Genomic DNA, 15379 nt, shown 5'->3' on the forward strand with positions numbered 1-15379 from the left:
TTTGGCAGAATTTTGCTCTGCTGCTCAGGCTGGAGTGCAGTGGCACGACGACGGCTCGTTGCAGCCTCAACCTCAGCCTCCTGGGTCGTTGGGACCACAGGCTCATGCCACCGCACCAGGCCAATTTTTAAAATTATTTGTAGAGATGTGGTCTTCCTATGTTTCCCAGGCTGGTCTCGAAGTCCTGGGCTCAAGTGATCTTCCCGCCTTGGCTTCCCAAAGTGCTGGGATTACAGACCTGAGCCACGTCACCCAGCCTTTGGGTCCTTCGTGTAGCCCAGAGGGAGACATTATAAGCCCCATTTTACAGATGAGAAAACTGAGATCCGGACAGGCGAGGTGACTTGCCGGAAACTGCAGACCCAGGACTAACAGGAGCCGTTTCCCCAAAACTGTTTAGTCTTCAGCAACCAGCTATGGGATGAGAGCCCCCCATTTGTTCCCATCCATCCCATCTTGCCACCTAGGGACAGAGCTGCCCACAATTCTGCAGTGGAAAGGCAGAGCGTGCCCCGGGCATGAGGCGTGGAGGGACTACAGGGGATCTCGCCTCTGAATCCCAGTCCTGTCTACTCCCCACCAAGGCAATCACCCCCACCCCAGGGCTTCCTGAAGCTGCGGTGGTCACGCTTCGCCCGTGTCCTCCTCACCCGCTCCTGTGCCATCCTGCCCACCGTGCTTGTAGCTGTCTTTCGGGACCTGAGGGACTTGTCGGGCCTCAATGATCTGCTCAACGTGCTGCAGAGCCTGCTGGTGAGATGCGAGTGCTTCCCCAGCCCTGCCCACCGCAGAGCTAAACAGGACCTCCAGCAACCCCCATGCTGAGCCCCACCTGGGCCTGCCAGGCCCTGTCCCAGGCACACCTTGCCTATAAGGCTCCCACAATCCCCAAAGCCACCCTGGGGGCAGGAAGGTAGGACTTTCTTTCTTTTTTTTTTCCCCAGAGACAGTCTCCCTCTGTCACCCAGGCTGGAGTGCAGTGGTTCCATCATGGCTCTCTGCAGCCTGCCCTCCCCGGCTCTAGCCATCCTCCCACCTCAGGCTCTTGAGTAGCTGGGACTATAGGTGCACACCATCACATCTAGCTAATTTTTTTTTTTTTTTTTTGAGATGGAATTTCACTCTTGTTGCCCAGGCTGGAGTGCAGTGGCAAGATCTTGGCTCACTACAACCTCTGCCTCCCAGGTTCAAGCCTTACTCTCCTAAGTAGTTGGGATTACAAGCACCCACCACCACACCCAGCTAAATTTTTTTTTTTTTTTGAGACAAAGTTTCACACTGTCACCCAGGCCACAGTGGCACGATTTCAGCTTACTCCAACTTCTGCCTCCTGGGATCAAGCGATTCTTCTGCCTCAGCCTCCCGAGTAGCTGGGATTACAGGCGCCTGCCACAATGCCCAGCTAATTTTTGTGTTTTTAGTATAGACGGGCTTTCATCATGTTGGTCAGGCTGGTCTCGAACCCCTGACCTCAGATGATCCACCCACCTCGGCCTCCCAAAGTGCTGAGATTACAGGCATGAGTCACCGCGCCCGGTCAATTTTTTTGTATTTTTAGTAGCGATGGAGTTTCCTCATGTTGGCCAGGCTGGTCTGGAATTCCTGACCTCAGGGATTACTCACCTTCGGCCTCAGTGGATCACTTGCCTCGGCCTCCCAAAGTGCAGGGATTACAGGCATGAGTCACTGCGCGAGGGATGATTTTTTTTTTTTAAGTAGGGACAAGAGCTCACTATGTATGTTGCCCAGGCTCATTATCCCATTTTACAGATGGGAAAAGTTAAGTTACTAGTGGCAGAGCTGGGATTCAAACCAAAGCAGCTTGGTGCCAGAGCCCCAAACACTTTCTCCTGCTTTGGAGCCCATGACCTTAGAAGGCAGGAGACAGGGAAGCAGGCTCAGTGTGATTAGGACAGTCAAGCTCACAGCCAGGCAGAAGGTGACAAGCAACGCCCATGTTGCCCCCACCCTTGCCATATTCTGAGGCAGGATCCCTCAGCTTCGGCTCCTGCTGCTCTTCCCAGCTCCCTTTCGCCGTGCTGCCCATCCTCACATTCACCAGCATGCCCGCCCTCATGCAGGAGTTTGCCAATGGCTGGTGAGTACCCCCATCCCCAGGGCTGGACTTGCATCACCACATTTCATCCTCACAGCCACCCAGAGGTACGAGCTCCAATTCTCCCCATTATCCCAATGAAGCTGCAGAGGCCCAGAGAGGCTTAGGAACTTGCCCAGGGTCACCCAGCCAGCAAGTGGGGGGGCGAAGACTGGAATCCAGGGCAGAGGGCTGTTTCTAGAGCCTGAGCGCTTCACTCTGGCCTCCGAGTCAGCTTTTGCCAAATCCTGCCAGTGTGCAGCCTGGAGGACCAGGAGGCAGGAGGTGGGCAGGGGGGTCTGTCTGCTCCAGGTCCCGCAGCCCAGAGAAGTGGCCTTTGTTTATCCACCCCCACCCCAGTGTGGGCACTGGGAGATGAAGAGGAGTAGATGCAGGTGGTCCAGCTGCCGCCAGCCAGTCCCGAGCCTCTCTTGTGTCCCCCAGGCTGAGCAAAGCCATCACCGCCTCCATCATGGCGCTAGTCTGTGCCATCAACCTCTACTTCGTGATCAGCTACCTGCCCAGCCTGCCACACCCTGCCTACTTTGGCCTTGCGGCCCTGATAGCCACAGCCTACCTGGGCCTTACCACCTACCTGGTACAGTAGGGCTGGGGGGTGCCTTGGGCATGGGTGAGGCAAAGACAGGAAGCAACCAATGGGGAGGATCTGGGGGGACACACTGGGGCTTCCCCAGAGGTGTTGGCCTCTCCCCAACTCATGGTCACCCCTCCCCCAGGTCTGGACCTGTTGCCTTGCCCATGGAACCACCTTTCTGGCCCACAGCTCCCACCGCCACTTCCTGTATGGGCTCCTTGAAGAGGACCAGAGAGGGGAGACCTCTGGCTAGGTCCACACCTGGAACCTGGCTGGGAGTGGCATGGATGGCACGACTGGCCTGTTGGATGTGGAGGGGGCGCATGCAGGCAGCAGGATGCAGTGGGACACTTCCTGAGGCCGGTCAACCTGGGGAGCCTCAGGGACCTGCTGTTTCCTAGCACAGCCATGTGATTACCCTCTGGGTCTCAGTGTCCTCATCTGTAAAACGGAGACACCGCCACCCTTGCCATGGAGGTTAAGCACTTTAAACATAGGCCCTGGCACTTGGAGCCAAAAAACAAAAAAAATTCAAGAGGTATTTATTCATTGATCTGATAGCCAAAGGGCAGGTGGGATGGGGACTGGGGGACTTGGAGGCTTGGGCGGGACACAGGTTCCAAACTAGAGCTTGAAATAGAGTCTGATGAATGTTAAGTATTTTATTTATTTATTTATTTATTTGAGACAGGGAAAGGGTCTCGCTCTGTGGCCCAGGCTGGAGCGCAATGGCGCGATCTCGGCTCATTGCAACCTCCGACTCCTGGGTTCAAACAATTCTCGTGACTCAGCCCCGGGAGTGACGTGCGCCACCAGGCCCGGCTAATTTTTGTATTTTTAGTAGAGACGGGTTTTGCCATGCCGGCCAGGCTGGTCTCGAACTGCTGGATTCCAGTGATCCGCCTACCTACGCCTCCCAAAGTGCTGGGAATTACAGGCACCAGCCACCACACCCGGCATGATGAAAGTTAAATAAATACTAGTACGCCTCTCATCCAAAGGAGCAGGGGACGGGAATCCGGAAGGCACCAAGTCTCCAAAGCATTCAGAAGACCCCTAGGCCTGGGTCTGGTCCGCACCTATTCGCCGCAGCCTTTCTGTTCCGCCTGTAACCCATTTTTCCAGACAGTAAAACGGAGGTGCGCTACTTTCTCCGTCAGGCACCAGGTCATAAGGAACTCAAGAGTCCGTGCCTCTGAGGCCCAAGTTTTTTGCCGTTTCCTCAGGGGACCCGGCGGCCGCGACTCCCACGCTGCGCGGTTACCGCTCCCTCTCAGCTGACTGCTCCTCCTAGAGGTAGAGACCATACCGACGCAGGCCCTCCCTCCTTGGCCTCACCCCTCCCCGCCAGGCGAAACGACGGGTGGAGGCGGGCACTCGGGGCTCCCGCCCAGGGGCCCCAGAAGCCTCCGAGGAGAGTGGGTGGGGGGAAGCTGTGTGGGCAGGGAGCCCCCTCTGCCTTAGGGAGCGGCTGGGCATCCCTTCGCCCCATTCAAGGGCTGCACTTTATAGACACTCCCTAGGCTGTTTCTAGGCTCCCCCAAGTCCCTCCTCCAACCTCCTTGGGACCCTGGTACCCCAGCCCCAGATCCGCGGAGTGCGGCACGAGGAGGGGCCGGCGGGCCTTTCCCCAGAGTTGAACTTGGGCCGGGTGCTGCACCTGGAGGAACCCCCGATTTCCCAGGGACCCAGCAGAGTAGGCGGCTTGGCTCCGCGTTCCGGTGCGGACGCTTGTTTATGAGAAGAATTTCCTCTTTCTTAAAAGGGCAACGATGCTAGTGGGTCCCTCAAGGAGAGAAGGGATGGGACCCGTCTGGCGCGACCTGAGCCAGTGCTGCAGAGGGTACCTGGGCAAGAGGGTCGCCTGCCTCCTTCTCTGGGGTTGGCACTGGAGATGGGTGCCAGCTGAAGATGAATGGGGGGCGTGCAGCGGAGACAGGCATCTCCCAGATCTTTCAGCCTCCTGGAAATGCCTCAGTTGTACCCTCTACACACTCCTCTCATGAATTCACTTGGCATTGAGTGCCAGTCCTTTGCCAGGCCCTGTGTTACAAGTGGGGGAGGGAGGCAAAGTCCCGAATTAAAGGTGCCAGCTCTCAAGGGCCCCACACTCCAGTGGCGGGAGACAGCTGTGCAAACAAGTCGCCGTGGCAGGATGCGGTGAAGCGCGCTGCCGGTGAGGCCGGCCAGGGAAGGGGACTGAATTTTGCTGAACACGGTTCGGGGGTGGGGGAAAGTGCCGACAGGACTGTCCAGGAGGAACAGAGCCAGGAGCGTGGGTGCCCGTGAGCGCACATCTGCCAATACATGAAGCCTTCTGGGGACGTCTTAGATTTTGCGGGGCAGGACTGGGGGGACCGCAGAGGAATGAGCACGTTGATCAAGAAGGCGCGGAGGGCTGGCTGAGGGGCTACCCAGGGCCTGGGCAAAGGGCTGTTAATGAGGTGGCACCAAGGTCAGTCATTTGGAGACTGGAAGGAGTCTACTTAGGGCTGCCCCCATTCCCATAGTAGCTTTAATCCTCCCAGCCCAAGGTCAGATCTACTCTCCAGGAAGAGGGGTGCAGAGTTGCTCTTCTGGAAGCTCCCTTTAGGCCCCTCAGGGAGGGCGTGATCGCACTTGCCACTCCCCAGGAGCCTGCTGAGCGCACCCCGACTTTGCACGCCCTCCCCATCCCCCTGGGTTGGGCTTTTACCAGCCCCATTTGGCAGATGGGGAAGCTGAGGGGCTGGGTTGGAAGAGACGCTTCCTAATCCACAGGTGCCAGACAGGACCCTGCTGAATCCCGTTCCTGCCCCTCCCCGTTTGACTTGCGGCCCCCAAGATTTTATTTTGCCTGGGGTGCGAATCGGTAAAACAGACAAAAAGAGTGCATACAGCGACCCCCACCTGTAGAGATAGAGGGGTACAGCAGCCGGGTGTAGACAATCCCAATGAGGATACCCGAAGTCCCCCCGCCCGCCGTCCCTGGCCACGCAATCCTACTGGTTTCCCGACTCACTCCGTAACTAACTACCCGCCCCGAGGCGCGGGAAGAGAAGTTCAGGGCTCCAAGCAAAAGGCGCAGCTGCCTTGGCCGCCTAGGGAGCCTGGGAGGAGGGGTTAGGTCTCCGTGGGAAAAGACCTGCAAGGGCCAAGGCTTGGAGTGGCTATAGGTGGGAGTGGAGGAGGTGGGGGGATCCTTGAGGAATCCGGTGAGCTCAGGACGGCCCGTCTAGGAATGGTGGGTGGAGATTAAGCCGGCCAGGTTCCAGTCCCCTTCACAGAGGGAGAAAAGGAGGGAGAGGAAGGCGCGTCACCCAGCCCAGGCCAAGGGCGAGGCTACGACTCCACTCAGTCCCTCACCACACGCTTCCTTTTGGGGTCAAGAGGGCCCAGCATCCGGAGATAAGACTGAAGCCCCACCCAGGGGGCCGGACCGCGGGGGAGACCGCTGTCCTGCTCCCAGGCTGGAATCCCGCCTTTCCCCTCGCTTGTAGAGCCAGGGCACGTCGCTTCCTTTCTTCAAGCTCAGTTTCCCCATCTATGAAATGGGATAAGAAGGAGGCCGTTCTAAGGTGGAAATGAGATTAAAAGACGCAGCCAGAACAGGCTGCTGGGACAGCGCCAGCGTTGCGTGGCGATCACGGTGATGAAACGCAATGGTGGCCGCCCCGTGGGCTCCCCAGGAGCCGGAGGAGGGCCGATGGGTCCAGCCTGGGAGGATCAGTCCCCTCCCGCGCCCGCTCCTAGCCTCGGGGCACGAAGCCGCCGCGCCTTCAGGCAGGCACCGCCCCCCTCCCTTCCCCTCCCGGCCCTCGCGCGGGGCCTCCCCTCCCCGGCTCCCCCTCTGCAGGCCCTGGCGGACGTGCGCCGCGTTGCACCCGGCGGCGGGACTGGACAGGACGCGCCCGCCCCGCCCCGCCAAAGAGGCCCCAGGGGCGAGCGGGAGGGGAGGAAGTGCCGAGGCGTGTTTATCGGGCTTGGCGTTATTCTTAATTTTTAAATGGTGAACACAAAATAGTAACGACGAGTGAAAAGGACGTCATAAACCGGGGAAAAGACCGGCCCGCAGACCCACGGCGCGCACCACGAAGGGGCTTCCCGCGTGAAGACGGGGACCTCCGTTCCCAAGTGCCAGCACTGCGCCAGAGGCCGGGTGGGGCGGGCCATGAGAGTCTCTGGTTTGAGGTCCCCACGTTCGGACTTTGGGCCCACTGCGTGCGGCGTCGTGCTGGGCTCCAGGGACCGGTAGCGAGTCCCGTGACCCCCACCGCACCCCCAGTAGTCACAGGGCGGCCGGCGAGCGCGGGCAGGGGAGGGGGTCTGGGAATGGCCCTGGAGAAGGTGGCATTTCCTCAAGGTCGGTGGGATTTGGCTACGCAAAGGGAACTGCGCGTACTAAACTTCAGGCGGGAACGCGCGGTGGCCCGGGACCTGCGGGTGGACGTGCTGGGAGAGGTCGGCAGGCCGCTTCCCAGGGCCGGGAGTTGGAATTTCACGCCCTGCAGACCGGGGGCACCTCGCCCTGGGGCTGCGGGGGGCGGTCAGCGACCGTCCCATTCAAGAGCGTGATTCTGACGTTTGCGCAGATACTTGGAGCCTGCAGAGCCTTCGCTGGCTCACGAGGTCCTTGCGAGGTGACCCCCGCGACCACCAGACCCATTTCACAGATGTGGTAGCGCTATCCCCAAGTCCTCAACGGGGAAACCAAGAAACGTCTAGTTCAGGTCCTCAGAAAGCGCAGAGGTGGAGCCGCGGAGCACTCGGGCACTCCCCAGCGTGGGCACTCCGGGCAGGCGGGCCTTGGCCCGGGGCGCTCGGCAGCTTGGAACGGTGGGCCGGGTACCGGGCCTGCCACGCAGCCGCAGAGGCTCGGCCCCGCCGGCGGGCGGCAGGAAGGGAGGGGACGCCTCCTGGAGCGCGGCAGGAACCCGGCCCGGCCCGCCTCCCAGTCCGCCTAGCCGCGCCGGTCCCTGAAGTGAAAGCCGCGGCCAAGTCCAGGTCACACCGAAGCCATTGCCCTTTTAAGGGGGAGCCTTGAAACGGCGCCCGGGTTCCATGTTTGCATCCGCCTCGCGGGGAGGAAACTCCATGTTGTAACAAAGTTTCCTCCGCGCCCCCTCCCTCCCCCTCCCCCCTAGAACCTGGCTCCCCTCCCCTCCGAAGCTCGCGGGGATCCCTCCCTCCCACCCCTCCCCTCCCCCCCGCGCCCCGATTCCGGCCCCAGCCGGGGGGGAGGCCGGGCGCCCGGGCCAGAGTCCGGCCGGAGCGGAGCGCGCCCGGCCCCATGGACAGCTCGGCCGTCATTACTCAGATCAGCAAGGAGGAGGCTCGGGGCCCATTGCGGGGAAAAGGTACTGGGGCTGCGGGGAGGGGGCCGAGGCTGGGGCGCCGTGGGAGGAGAGGAGGGGCCGGGATCTTCCCCGGGGGAGCCGCCCGAAGCTCCCAGCCCGTGAGGGAGCGGGGAGAGAGTTTGCACTCGAAGGAGGCTCAGAGACGCGGGGCGGGGCCTGGCGCCTTTGGGGCGCTCCCGTCCGCTAGAGGTGAGGAAACTGAGGCAGGAGTAGAGAAACTCCTTTGGGGGCTCCCTGGCTGGCATTGCATGGTGCATGGGCGTCCCCCCCCATTGGCGCCAATGGGGCTGGGAGATGGGGGGGCTGAGGAGGGCGCCCATGGGCCACCCGCTGAGACTCCGCCCCACCCCCCCCAGGCTGTGGTCCGGTAGGGTCTTGGGAGGGGGTGCCGAGGTGACAGCGGGCTGGGGAGGCTTGAAGGGATCTTCCGCCAACACACAGCCACGTTCCCACAAACTTCGCGTCACGCGTGGTGGCGCCGAGCCCCTCGGAGGCACAGAGGACGGCCAGAACTTCCAACAGTCGCCTGGCGCCCGCGGGGACTCTTGTGCCTAGTGGGCACGCACCACCCCGCGAAGGCTGCGCCTCCGGGTGGCTGGACCGGGGTGGGGGTCTGCCCCTCTTCTTCCCTGTGTGGACCTCAGGACCTGGACGCTGCCCCCAGGTCTGCCCACCCCCACCTGGGCCTGGCTGCCTCGGAGCAGGGGGCAAGGTGGAAAAGCTAGTTGCAGAGGGCTGGAGGGGGTGGGGTGGGTGGGGTGTCTGTCAATCAGGCAGCCGTTGCCGGGCTCCAGGTCGGAGGTCGGCGGAGCGGGGCAAACAGATGGCCGCTGGACACTGGACCCAGACCGCGGGTCTGCACCCCTGACTCTGGGTCCGGCCGCAGTGAGGACTTTGTCCCACAGGGGTGGAGAGGATAGAGGGAGGGGCAGGGGTGGACAACTGTCCTAAGCCCCAGGCCCTGACTCTTCTGAGCCGGAGTGCTCAGGTAATGTGGGGTCATGATCATCAGCAGTCATGGAGGCTGTGAGAGGCAGGGAAAGCGCACCCCAGGATCCCCTTCTCCAGGCAGCCACTCCCTATGTGGGCGGGCGCCTTAATACCGCTAGACCTACTTGTGGGGAGCTGCAGGAGCCTTGGAGCAGACTGTGGGGCCCCTGGCAGGGGCATTTCAGGAAGAGTCAGGAGCCGCCTTAGTGTGTCTTCCTTAATGAAGTGGCCACGGCCAGATCCTCCCAGCTCAGGGGTTCATGCCTGGGCACACATGCAGCATTCTGCAGGCCAGTGTGCACCCAGCCCCCAACTTGGGCCTCATTATTTCAGGTGACCAGAGGTCAGCAGCTTCCCAGAAGCCCCGAAGCCGGGGCATCCTCCACTCACTGTTCTGCTGCGTCTGCCGGGACGATGGGGAGGCCCTGCCTGCCCATAGCGGGTCGCCTCTGCTTGTGGAGGAGAATGGTGCCATCCCCAAGGTGTGTGGGGGCCAGGTGGGGCTTCAGGGCTTTAGGGGAAGGGGTTCCTGACTGAGCTTTTCAGGACATACTTATGGACCCTGACAGGTCCAGAGCGGGAGGGTGTCAGCCTCCCCTGCCAGACTCTGCCCACTATGGGGAAACTGAATTCTCCCTCATAGGTGGAAGCTTTTCTCTACCTTGGTTTTCAGAGAGGGCTCAGCCAGGTGGCCTATCCAAGCCGGAGCTGGCAGGGGCAAAGCTGGGAAGCAGGTGGTATCTGCCCCGGGCTCCAGGGCTCCTCTAGAGAGGGCAGGAGGAAGGATGGGGCCTGGAGAGAGGCCCCCCAGCCAGCCCCACCCTTCCCACAGCAGACCCCAGTCCAGTACCTGCTCCCCGAGGCCAAGGCCCAGGACTCAGACAAGATCTGCGTGGTCATCGACCTGGATGAGACCCTGGTGCACAGCTCCTTCAAGGTGGGCCCTGCTCAACAGCCCTCAGTCTGGGTCTCGGCGGGGTCCCCCACCCTGGCCTGGGAGGGAGGTGTATGCTGGGCCCTGCCCCCTGGGGCTACCCCCTCCAACTCCAGCAGCTCTTTTCCCCCTACAGCCAGTGAACAACGCCGACTTCATCATCCCTGTGGAGATTGATGGGGTGGTCCACCAGGTGAGGGCCAGGAGGAGGCAGTGGTGGGCTTGGCCTCTGCCTTCCAGACCCCAGGCTATTCCCACCAATCCGGAGCGCCTTGGATGGGAATTGCATAGACGTGGAATGTCAAAGGCCCAGAGAGGGTGTGAGGCTTGCCTCAAAGGCACACAGAACCACAGGGGCTTGGGCTGACTCCAGGCTGCAGCGTGGGCTCCTCTTCTAGGCCCCCCGTTCTGTGCCCCTTCGCCCCACCCTGCCCGGGACCCAGTTCAAGTAATTCAGGATAGGTTGTGTGCTGTCCAGCCTGTTCTCCATTACTTGGCTCGGGGACCGGTGCACTGCAGCATTGGGGTGAGGGGGCTGCCCCTGACTTCTGCACTGGGCTGAGGCTGAGGCAGGGGAAGGGACTGGGAATTAGTGACTTCATGAGGTAGGACTGGCCAGTGGAGTGGAAGTTTTGATCGTTTTCTGGGAGGGGGGGTGGTTTCCCCAGAAGTGGTCAGGGTGGCTGGCCAAGTGGAGCCTGCAGGCCCAGCCTCCTTCCTGTGCGCCTCTGCCTCCCCAGCCCATGCCCTCCCAACCCTCCACTGCCCCTCCCCTGCCCCACTGGCCCGCAGCCTCCTCACTGGCTTGCCCCCCAGGTCTACGTGCTGAAGCGGCCTCACGTGGATGAGTTCCTGCAGCGAATGGGCGAGCTCTTCGAATGTGTGCTGTTCACTGCCAGCCTCGCCAAGGTGAGCCCCACAGAGGTCCTGGGGTAACCCTGCCCTCCCACCCGCCTCCGGCATGCAGCCCAATGAGCCTGCAGGCTCCAGGATGACCTGCCTCTTGCTCCCAGTATGCAGACCCAGTAGCTGACCTGCTGGACAAGTGGGGGGCTTTCCGCGCCCGGCTGTTTCGAGAGTCCTGTGTCTTCCACCGGGGGAACTACGTGAAGGACCTGAGCCGGCTGGGCAGAGACCTGCGGCGGGTACTCATCCTGGACAACTCGCCCGCCTCCTACGTCTTCCATCCGGACAATGCCGTGAGTGTGGGCTGGCCTGGGACAGGAGCTGAGACCCAGGAAGGGAAGCAGGCCACCTTGGCCTCCTGGATCCCCAGTTGGCTGGTGTCGGGGGGCAGGTGCCCTCCCCGTCCTTCCTGCATTCAGTTGCCTGAGCCTGCCACCCACTTCCCTCGTCTACCTGCCCTGTAGCCACGAGGTCCATTCCAGTCACACACAGCAGAGTGTCTGCCAGGCACAGGGGCCTCCACAGGGCAGTGAAGTTTGGAAAGTTTCAGCCTTTCAAGCTGCCAGTTGTGACCTACTGACGGCCCACAGAATGAATTTAGTGGGTCCTGATCGGGAATTTTAACAGAATGAAATAGAGTAGAAATAGTGTAGTGGCTTATACCTGTAATCCTAGCTCTTTGGAAAGCTGAGATGACGGGGTAAGCTGAGCCCAGCAGTTCAAGTCCAGCCTCGGCAACATGGTAAAACCTTGTCTCTACAAAAAAACCGAAAAACTAGCCAGGCGCAGTGGTGCATGCCTGGAGTCCCAGCTATGCAGAAGGCTGAGGTGGGAGTATCACTTGAGCCTGGAGGCAGAGGTTGCGGTGAGCCAAGATTGCGCCAGTGCGCTCCAGCCTGGGCAACAGAGCGAGACCTTGCCTCAAAAAAAAAGAAAGTAATGGAGTGCTTTGCACAGTTAGGGTTAAGAGGCTTGAAGCTTTTGCATTGTTATGTTATAAATGTGTTTTCCTGGAGGTTGCTGTCAAAAAAGTTTGGAAGTTGTGGGGGAGGGGTTTTCAGAATCTGCATGGCGTGAGTCGTGGCTACATAGGGCTTGCCTGGAAATTCTGCACCCAGGACCACCTGCCCTCCGCTCACCTTCCTACGCCCACTTCCCCAGGTACCGGTGGCATCGTGGTTTGACAACATGAGTGACACAGAGCTCCACGACCTCCTCCCTTTCTTTGAGCAACTCAGCCGCGTGGACGACGTATACTCAGTGCTCAGGCAGCCTCGGCCAGGGAGCTAGTGAGGGTGATGGGGCCAGGACCTGCCCCTGACCGACGACACCCACACCTCCTACCAGGAAGACTGCCCAGGCCTTTGTTAGGAAAACCCACGGGCCGCCGCCACACTCAGTGCCATGGGGAAGTGGGTGTCTCCCCCACTAGCCCCGCCAGGTGGCATAGGGACAGCAGGCTGCACTGAGGACCATGAGCCGGGGGCCCCCTTCAGTGCCTTTGAACCTCCTCCCCCCTTCTCAGGGGACCTCGGGGGCCCTGCCTGCTGCTCCCTTTTTCTGTCTCCTCTGTCCATGCTGCCATGCTTCTCTGCTGCCAAATTGGGCCCCTTGGCCCCTTCCAGTTCTGCTTCCTGGGGGCAGGGTTACTGCCTTGGGCCCCCAGTCTGGGAACGGTGGACATCAAGTGCCTTGCATAGAGCTCCCTCTTCCCCACCCAGCTTTCCCAGGGGCACAGCTCTAGGCTGGGAGGGGAGAACCAGTGCCTCCCCCTGCCCCACCTCCTCCCTTGGGAGAGGGCCCCCACCAACCTCTGCCTTTGCTTGGGAGGGAGAAGAGGTCTGTTAGCACTGGGAAAGGAAGCGGGAATCTGTCCTTCAGGACCCAGAGGGCAGCTTCTCCAGGGCTGACAGCTGAGGGCTGCTCCCCGAATCACCCAAGCTACCACCTCAGACTCGGCCTTAACCAGCCCTGGGGCTTGGCTCCCCCAGCTCCTGAGTGTGGGGGCAAAGGCAAGACCCTCTTGTGGTGCCATATAAATATGTATATGTGTATATAGAATTTTAGGGGAGGGAGAGAGGGAAGGGTCAGGGTAGAGACACCCCTCCCTTGCCCCTTTCCTGGGCCCAGAAGTTGGGGGGAGGGAGGGAAAGGATTTTTACATTTTTTAAACTGCTATTTTCTGAATGGAACAAGCTGGGCCAAGGAGCTCCAGGCCCTGTCCTCTGCCTCTCACACCCCTTTGCTCCGTTCATTCATTCAAAAAAACATTTCTTGAGCACCTTCTGTGCCCAGCATATGCTAGGCCCACCAGCTAAGTGTGTGTGTGGGGTCTCTATGCCAGCTCATCAGTGCCTCCTCACCCACCCAACTTCACTGGTGCCTTTGGGGGATCTGTAGGAGGTGGGATCTTTTGTGGGGTTTGGGGATCTCCAGGAAGCCCGGCCAAGCTGTCCCCCTCCCCTGTGCCAACCCATCCTCTACAGCCCCCTGCCTGATCCCCTGCTGGCTGGGGGCCGCTGCGGGGATATCCTGCCTTCCAACTCCGTTTCTGAAGCCCCTCCTAACAAGGCGATTCCGGAGGTCGAGGCCTTGGGCTCTCCCCGAGGTCTAAAGGTTAAGGGGACCCACATACCAGTGCCAAGGGGGATGTCAAGTGGTGGTTTCGTGGTGCCTCCCTCCCGTAGAGTTGGGGGGCGAATACGGTTGGTCTGCGTCAGGTGGCTTCCCCATTTAAGTGCCTTCTCTGTGGCTGAGCGCCCTAGTGTGATGAGAACTAAAGAGAAAGCCAGACCCCCATCCTGCTTCTGTGGTTATTGCGGGGGGCTTGGCAAGTGATGTGTGCTTCGCACCTGCGGCTGCTGCGGTGCCCCTCTTCAGCACACCTGGAGGGGCTGGTGGTGGAGGAAGGAGCTGCCCGGGTCTCCGGACGCTTCAGGTGGCAATGGGTAGCGTCACAGCGCAAAATCTGAGCCTCCAGGCTGTGGAGATGTGCCATCTTGGCAGGACTAATTAAAATGCCTGGACACGGTCGACGGGATACTGCTAGCTGCAAAGCAGAACGAAGGCCTAGGGTAGGGGCAGCTCTGGAATGCGGCGGGGAGGCGTGGCCTCTGCCCCAGAGCGGAAGGGGCGGGGCTCGGGGTGGAGGCCGCCGCGGCAGAACTTGGCTCTGGTGCGGGGGTCTGCCGCGGGGTCTGCCGCGGGGCCTGGGTGGGGCAGGCGCTGGGGCTCGGCCCACCCCGCCCCTTGCGGCCTCTGAGCCGCCATTGGCCTCACCTCGCCCCGCTTTCCGCCCCGCCCCGCGTCCCGGCGGCACTTCCTTTGCAAAACCGCGGTCCCCGGCCTGGGCAGGAAATGCCCTCCCGCCCTTCCCGCCGGCCTTCGCCTGCTCCCCACGCCGGCCGCTAGAGGCCTCCCTGTCCTCGCGGACGCTGGGGCTCCCCGGGGACTGGAAAGATGGGGCCCTCCTCACTCACCCGTGGGGGTGGGGCTTTTAGGGAGACCCCACCGCACACACCCAGAGAAGAAAGGGAAATGCCTCGCTCAAGTGTTGGTGCCTGCGCCCCAGCTCCACCTCCCCATCCCGCCTGCTCAACACCTTACCTCGTGAATCCAGCCCCCACGCTGCCTCTTGGTGCTCCAGACGCTGATCGGCCCCCAAGTCTGTGATCAGCGCTGTGTGAAACCGCCCTTTGTCCTCCTTCAACTACGTTTCTCTGGTAGAAAAAATTCAAGAAGCACCCACCTGGAGAAACCGGGAGTACCCTAGTCTCAGTTTCGGCCCGGGCTGGACCACAAGAGCCCTTGGCTAGATAAATACCCAGTCCTCTCCGGTCTTTGCCCTCATCCTCCTCATCCTCGGGTTCTGCTCTTACTTCCTGCTCTCCATGCAAACACTGATCCTCCCAGATTTGCATCCCGGAGGCCAGATACATACGCAAAGTAGCTCCAGACTGTTGGGACCACAGTGAGGCTTCCCCACTACCACCACCTACGCATCATCTACCCACATGAAGTTCAAGTCAACCACATGTATCGGGTGCGTACTGTGTGCAAGGCACCGTGCCAGGACCAGGCTATGCCTCTGCTCTCAGGGAACTCACACCCTAGGATGGATACAAGGAAACGTGAACAGATGATCACTGCAATTCTGCAAATGCAGCACGGGAGAAAGTGGAAGTTGGGTGAGGGCAGGGGACACCCAGCCCTGCCTGGCAGCCATGGAGGACTGGAAAACACTCCCTGCAGGAATGAGGATAACAGGAGTTTGGAAAGGAGGAAATGAGGCAGCAGAATGCCGGAGTGGGTAGATTATGCAGATCTATGGCCAGACCAAGGGAGTGGCCTTGGCGTGTTTTTTATTTTATTTTATTTTATTTGAGATGGCGTCTGTGTTGCTCAGGCTGAAGTACAGTGACGCGATCTCGGCTCACCACAACTTCCACCTCCCGGGTTCAAGTGATTTGCCTACCTCAGCCTCCCAAGTAGTAGCTGGAACAAGAGGTGTGCACCAGCATGCC

General features: G+C 60.7%; 2 protein-coding genes across 11 annotated transcripts in view; both read left to right on the forward strand.

Annotated features, from left to right (window-relative positions):
* The window catches only part of SLC11A1 (solute carrier family 11 member 1), a 17359-nt gene extending 14012 nt beyond the window's left edge, over positions 1-3347 (forward strand). For 3 of the 4 annotated variants that reach the window (XM_017535129.2, XM_017535131.2, XM_017535128.2), the window contains 4 exons: positions 604-753; positions 2025-2098; positions 2540-2693; positions 2833-3347. In XM_017535129.2, coding sequence (XP_017390618.1) covers positions 604-753; positions 2025-2098; positions 2540-2693; positions 2833-2943 — 489 coding nt within the window. In that variant the 3' untranslated portion in view covers positions 2944-3347. Of the gene's footprint in view, positions 1-603; positions 754-1989; positions 2099-2539; positions 2694-2832 lie in introns of those variants that run through there. The other variant, XM_037740817.1, reaches the window with a different exon arrangement.
* Positions 3348-6552: 3205 nt separating this feature from the next.
* Positions 6553-13653, forward strand: CTDSP1 (CTD small phosphatase 1). Of its 7 annotated transcripts, XM_037740819.1 has the most exons (9): positions 6559-7032; positions 7262-8026; positions 8468-8584; positions 9350-9498; positions 9849-9953; positions 10087-10143; positions 10767-10859; positions 10964-11149; positions 12018-13653. In XM_037740819.1, exons 2-9 carry the CDS (start codon positions 7960-7962, stop codon positions 12144-12146), a joined length of 903 nt encoding a protein of 300 aa, XP_037596747.1. In that variant the 5' UTR covers positions 6559-7032; positions 7262-7959; the 3' UTR covers positions 12147-13653. The 7 variants fall into 7 exon arrangements, with proteins under 7 accessions (XP_037596749.1, XP_037596750.1, XP_037596747.1 ...); XM_037740818.1 differs by having other exon boundaries at positions 6559-8026; XM_037740820.1 differs by having other exon boundaries at positions 6561-8026; positions 9852-9953.
* The last annotated feature ends 1726 nt before the right edge of the window (positions 13654-15379 follow it).

Source organism: Cebus imitator, unplaced genomic scaffold (genome assembly GCF_001604975.1).
Source record: "Cebus imitator isolate Cc_AM_T3 unplaced genomic scaffold, Cebus_imitator-1.0 Scaffold91, whole genome shotgun sequence".
NCBI lineage: Eukaryota > Metazoa > Chordata > Mammalia > Primates > Cebidae > Cebus > Cebus imitator.

Coding starts and splice junctions, on each gene's coding strand:
- CTDSP1 (XM_037740818.1), top strand. CDS start 7,960: ATGGACAGCTCGGCCGTCATTACTCAGATCAGCAAGGAGGAGGCTCGG. Junction 8,027..8,467: donor GGGCCCATTGCGGGGAAAAG/GTACTGGGGCTG, acceptor GCCAACACACAG/CCACGTTCCCACAAACTTCG. Junction 9,954..10,086: donor TGGTGCACAGCTCCTTCAAG/GTGGGCCCTGCT, acceptor TTCCCCCTACAG/CCAGTGAACAACGCCGACTT.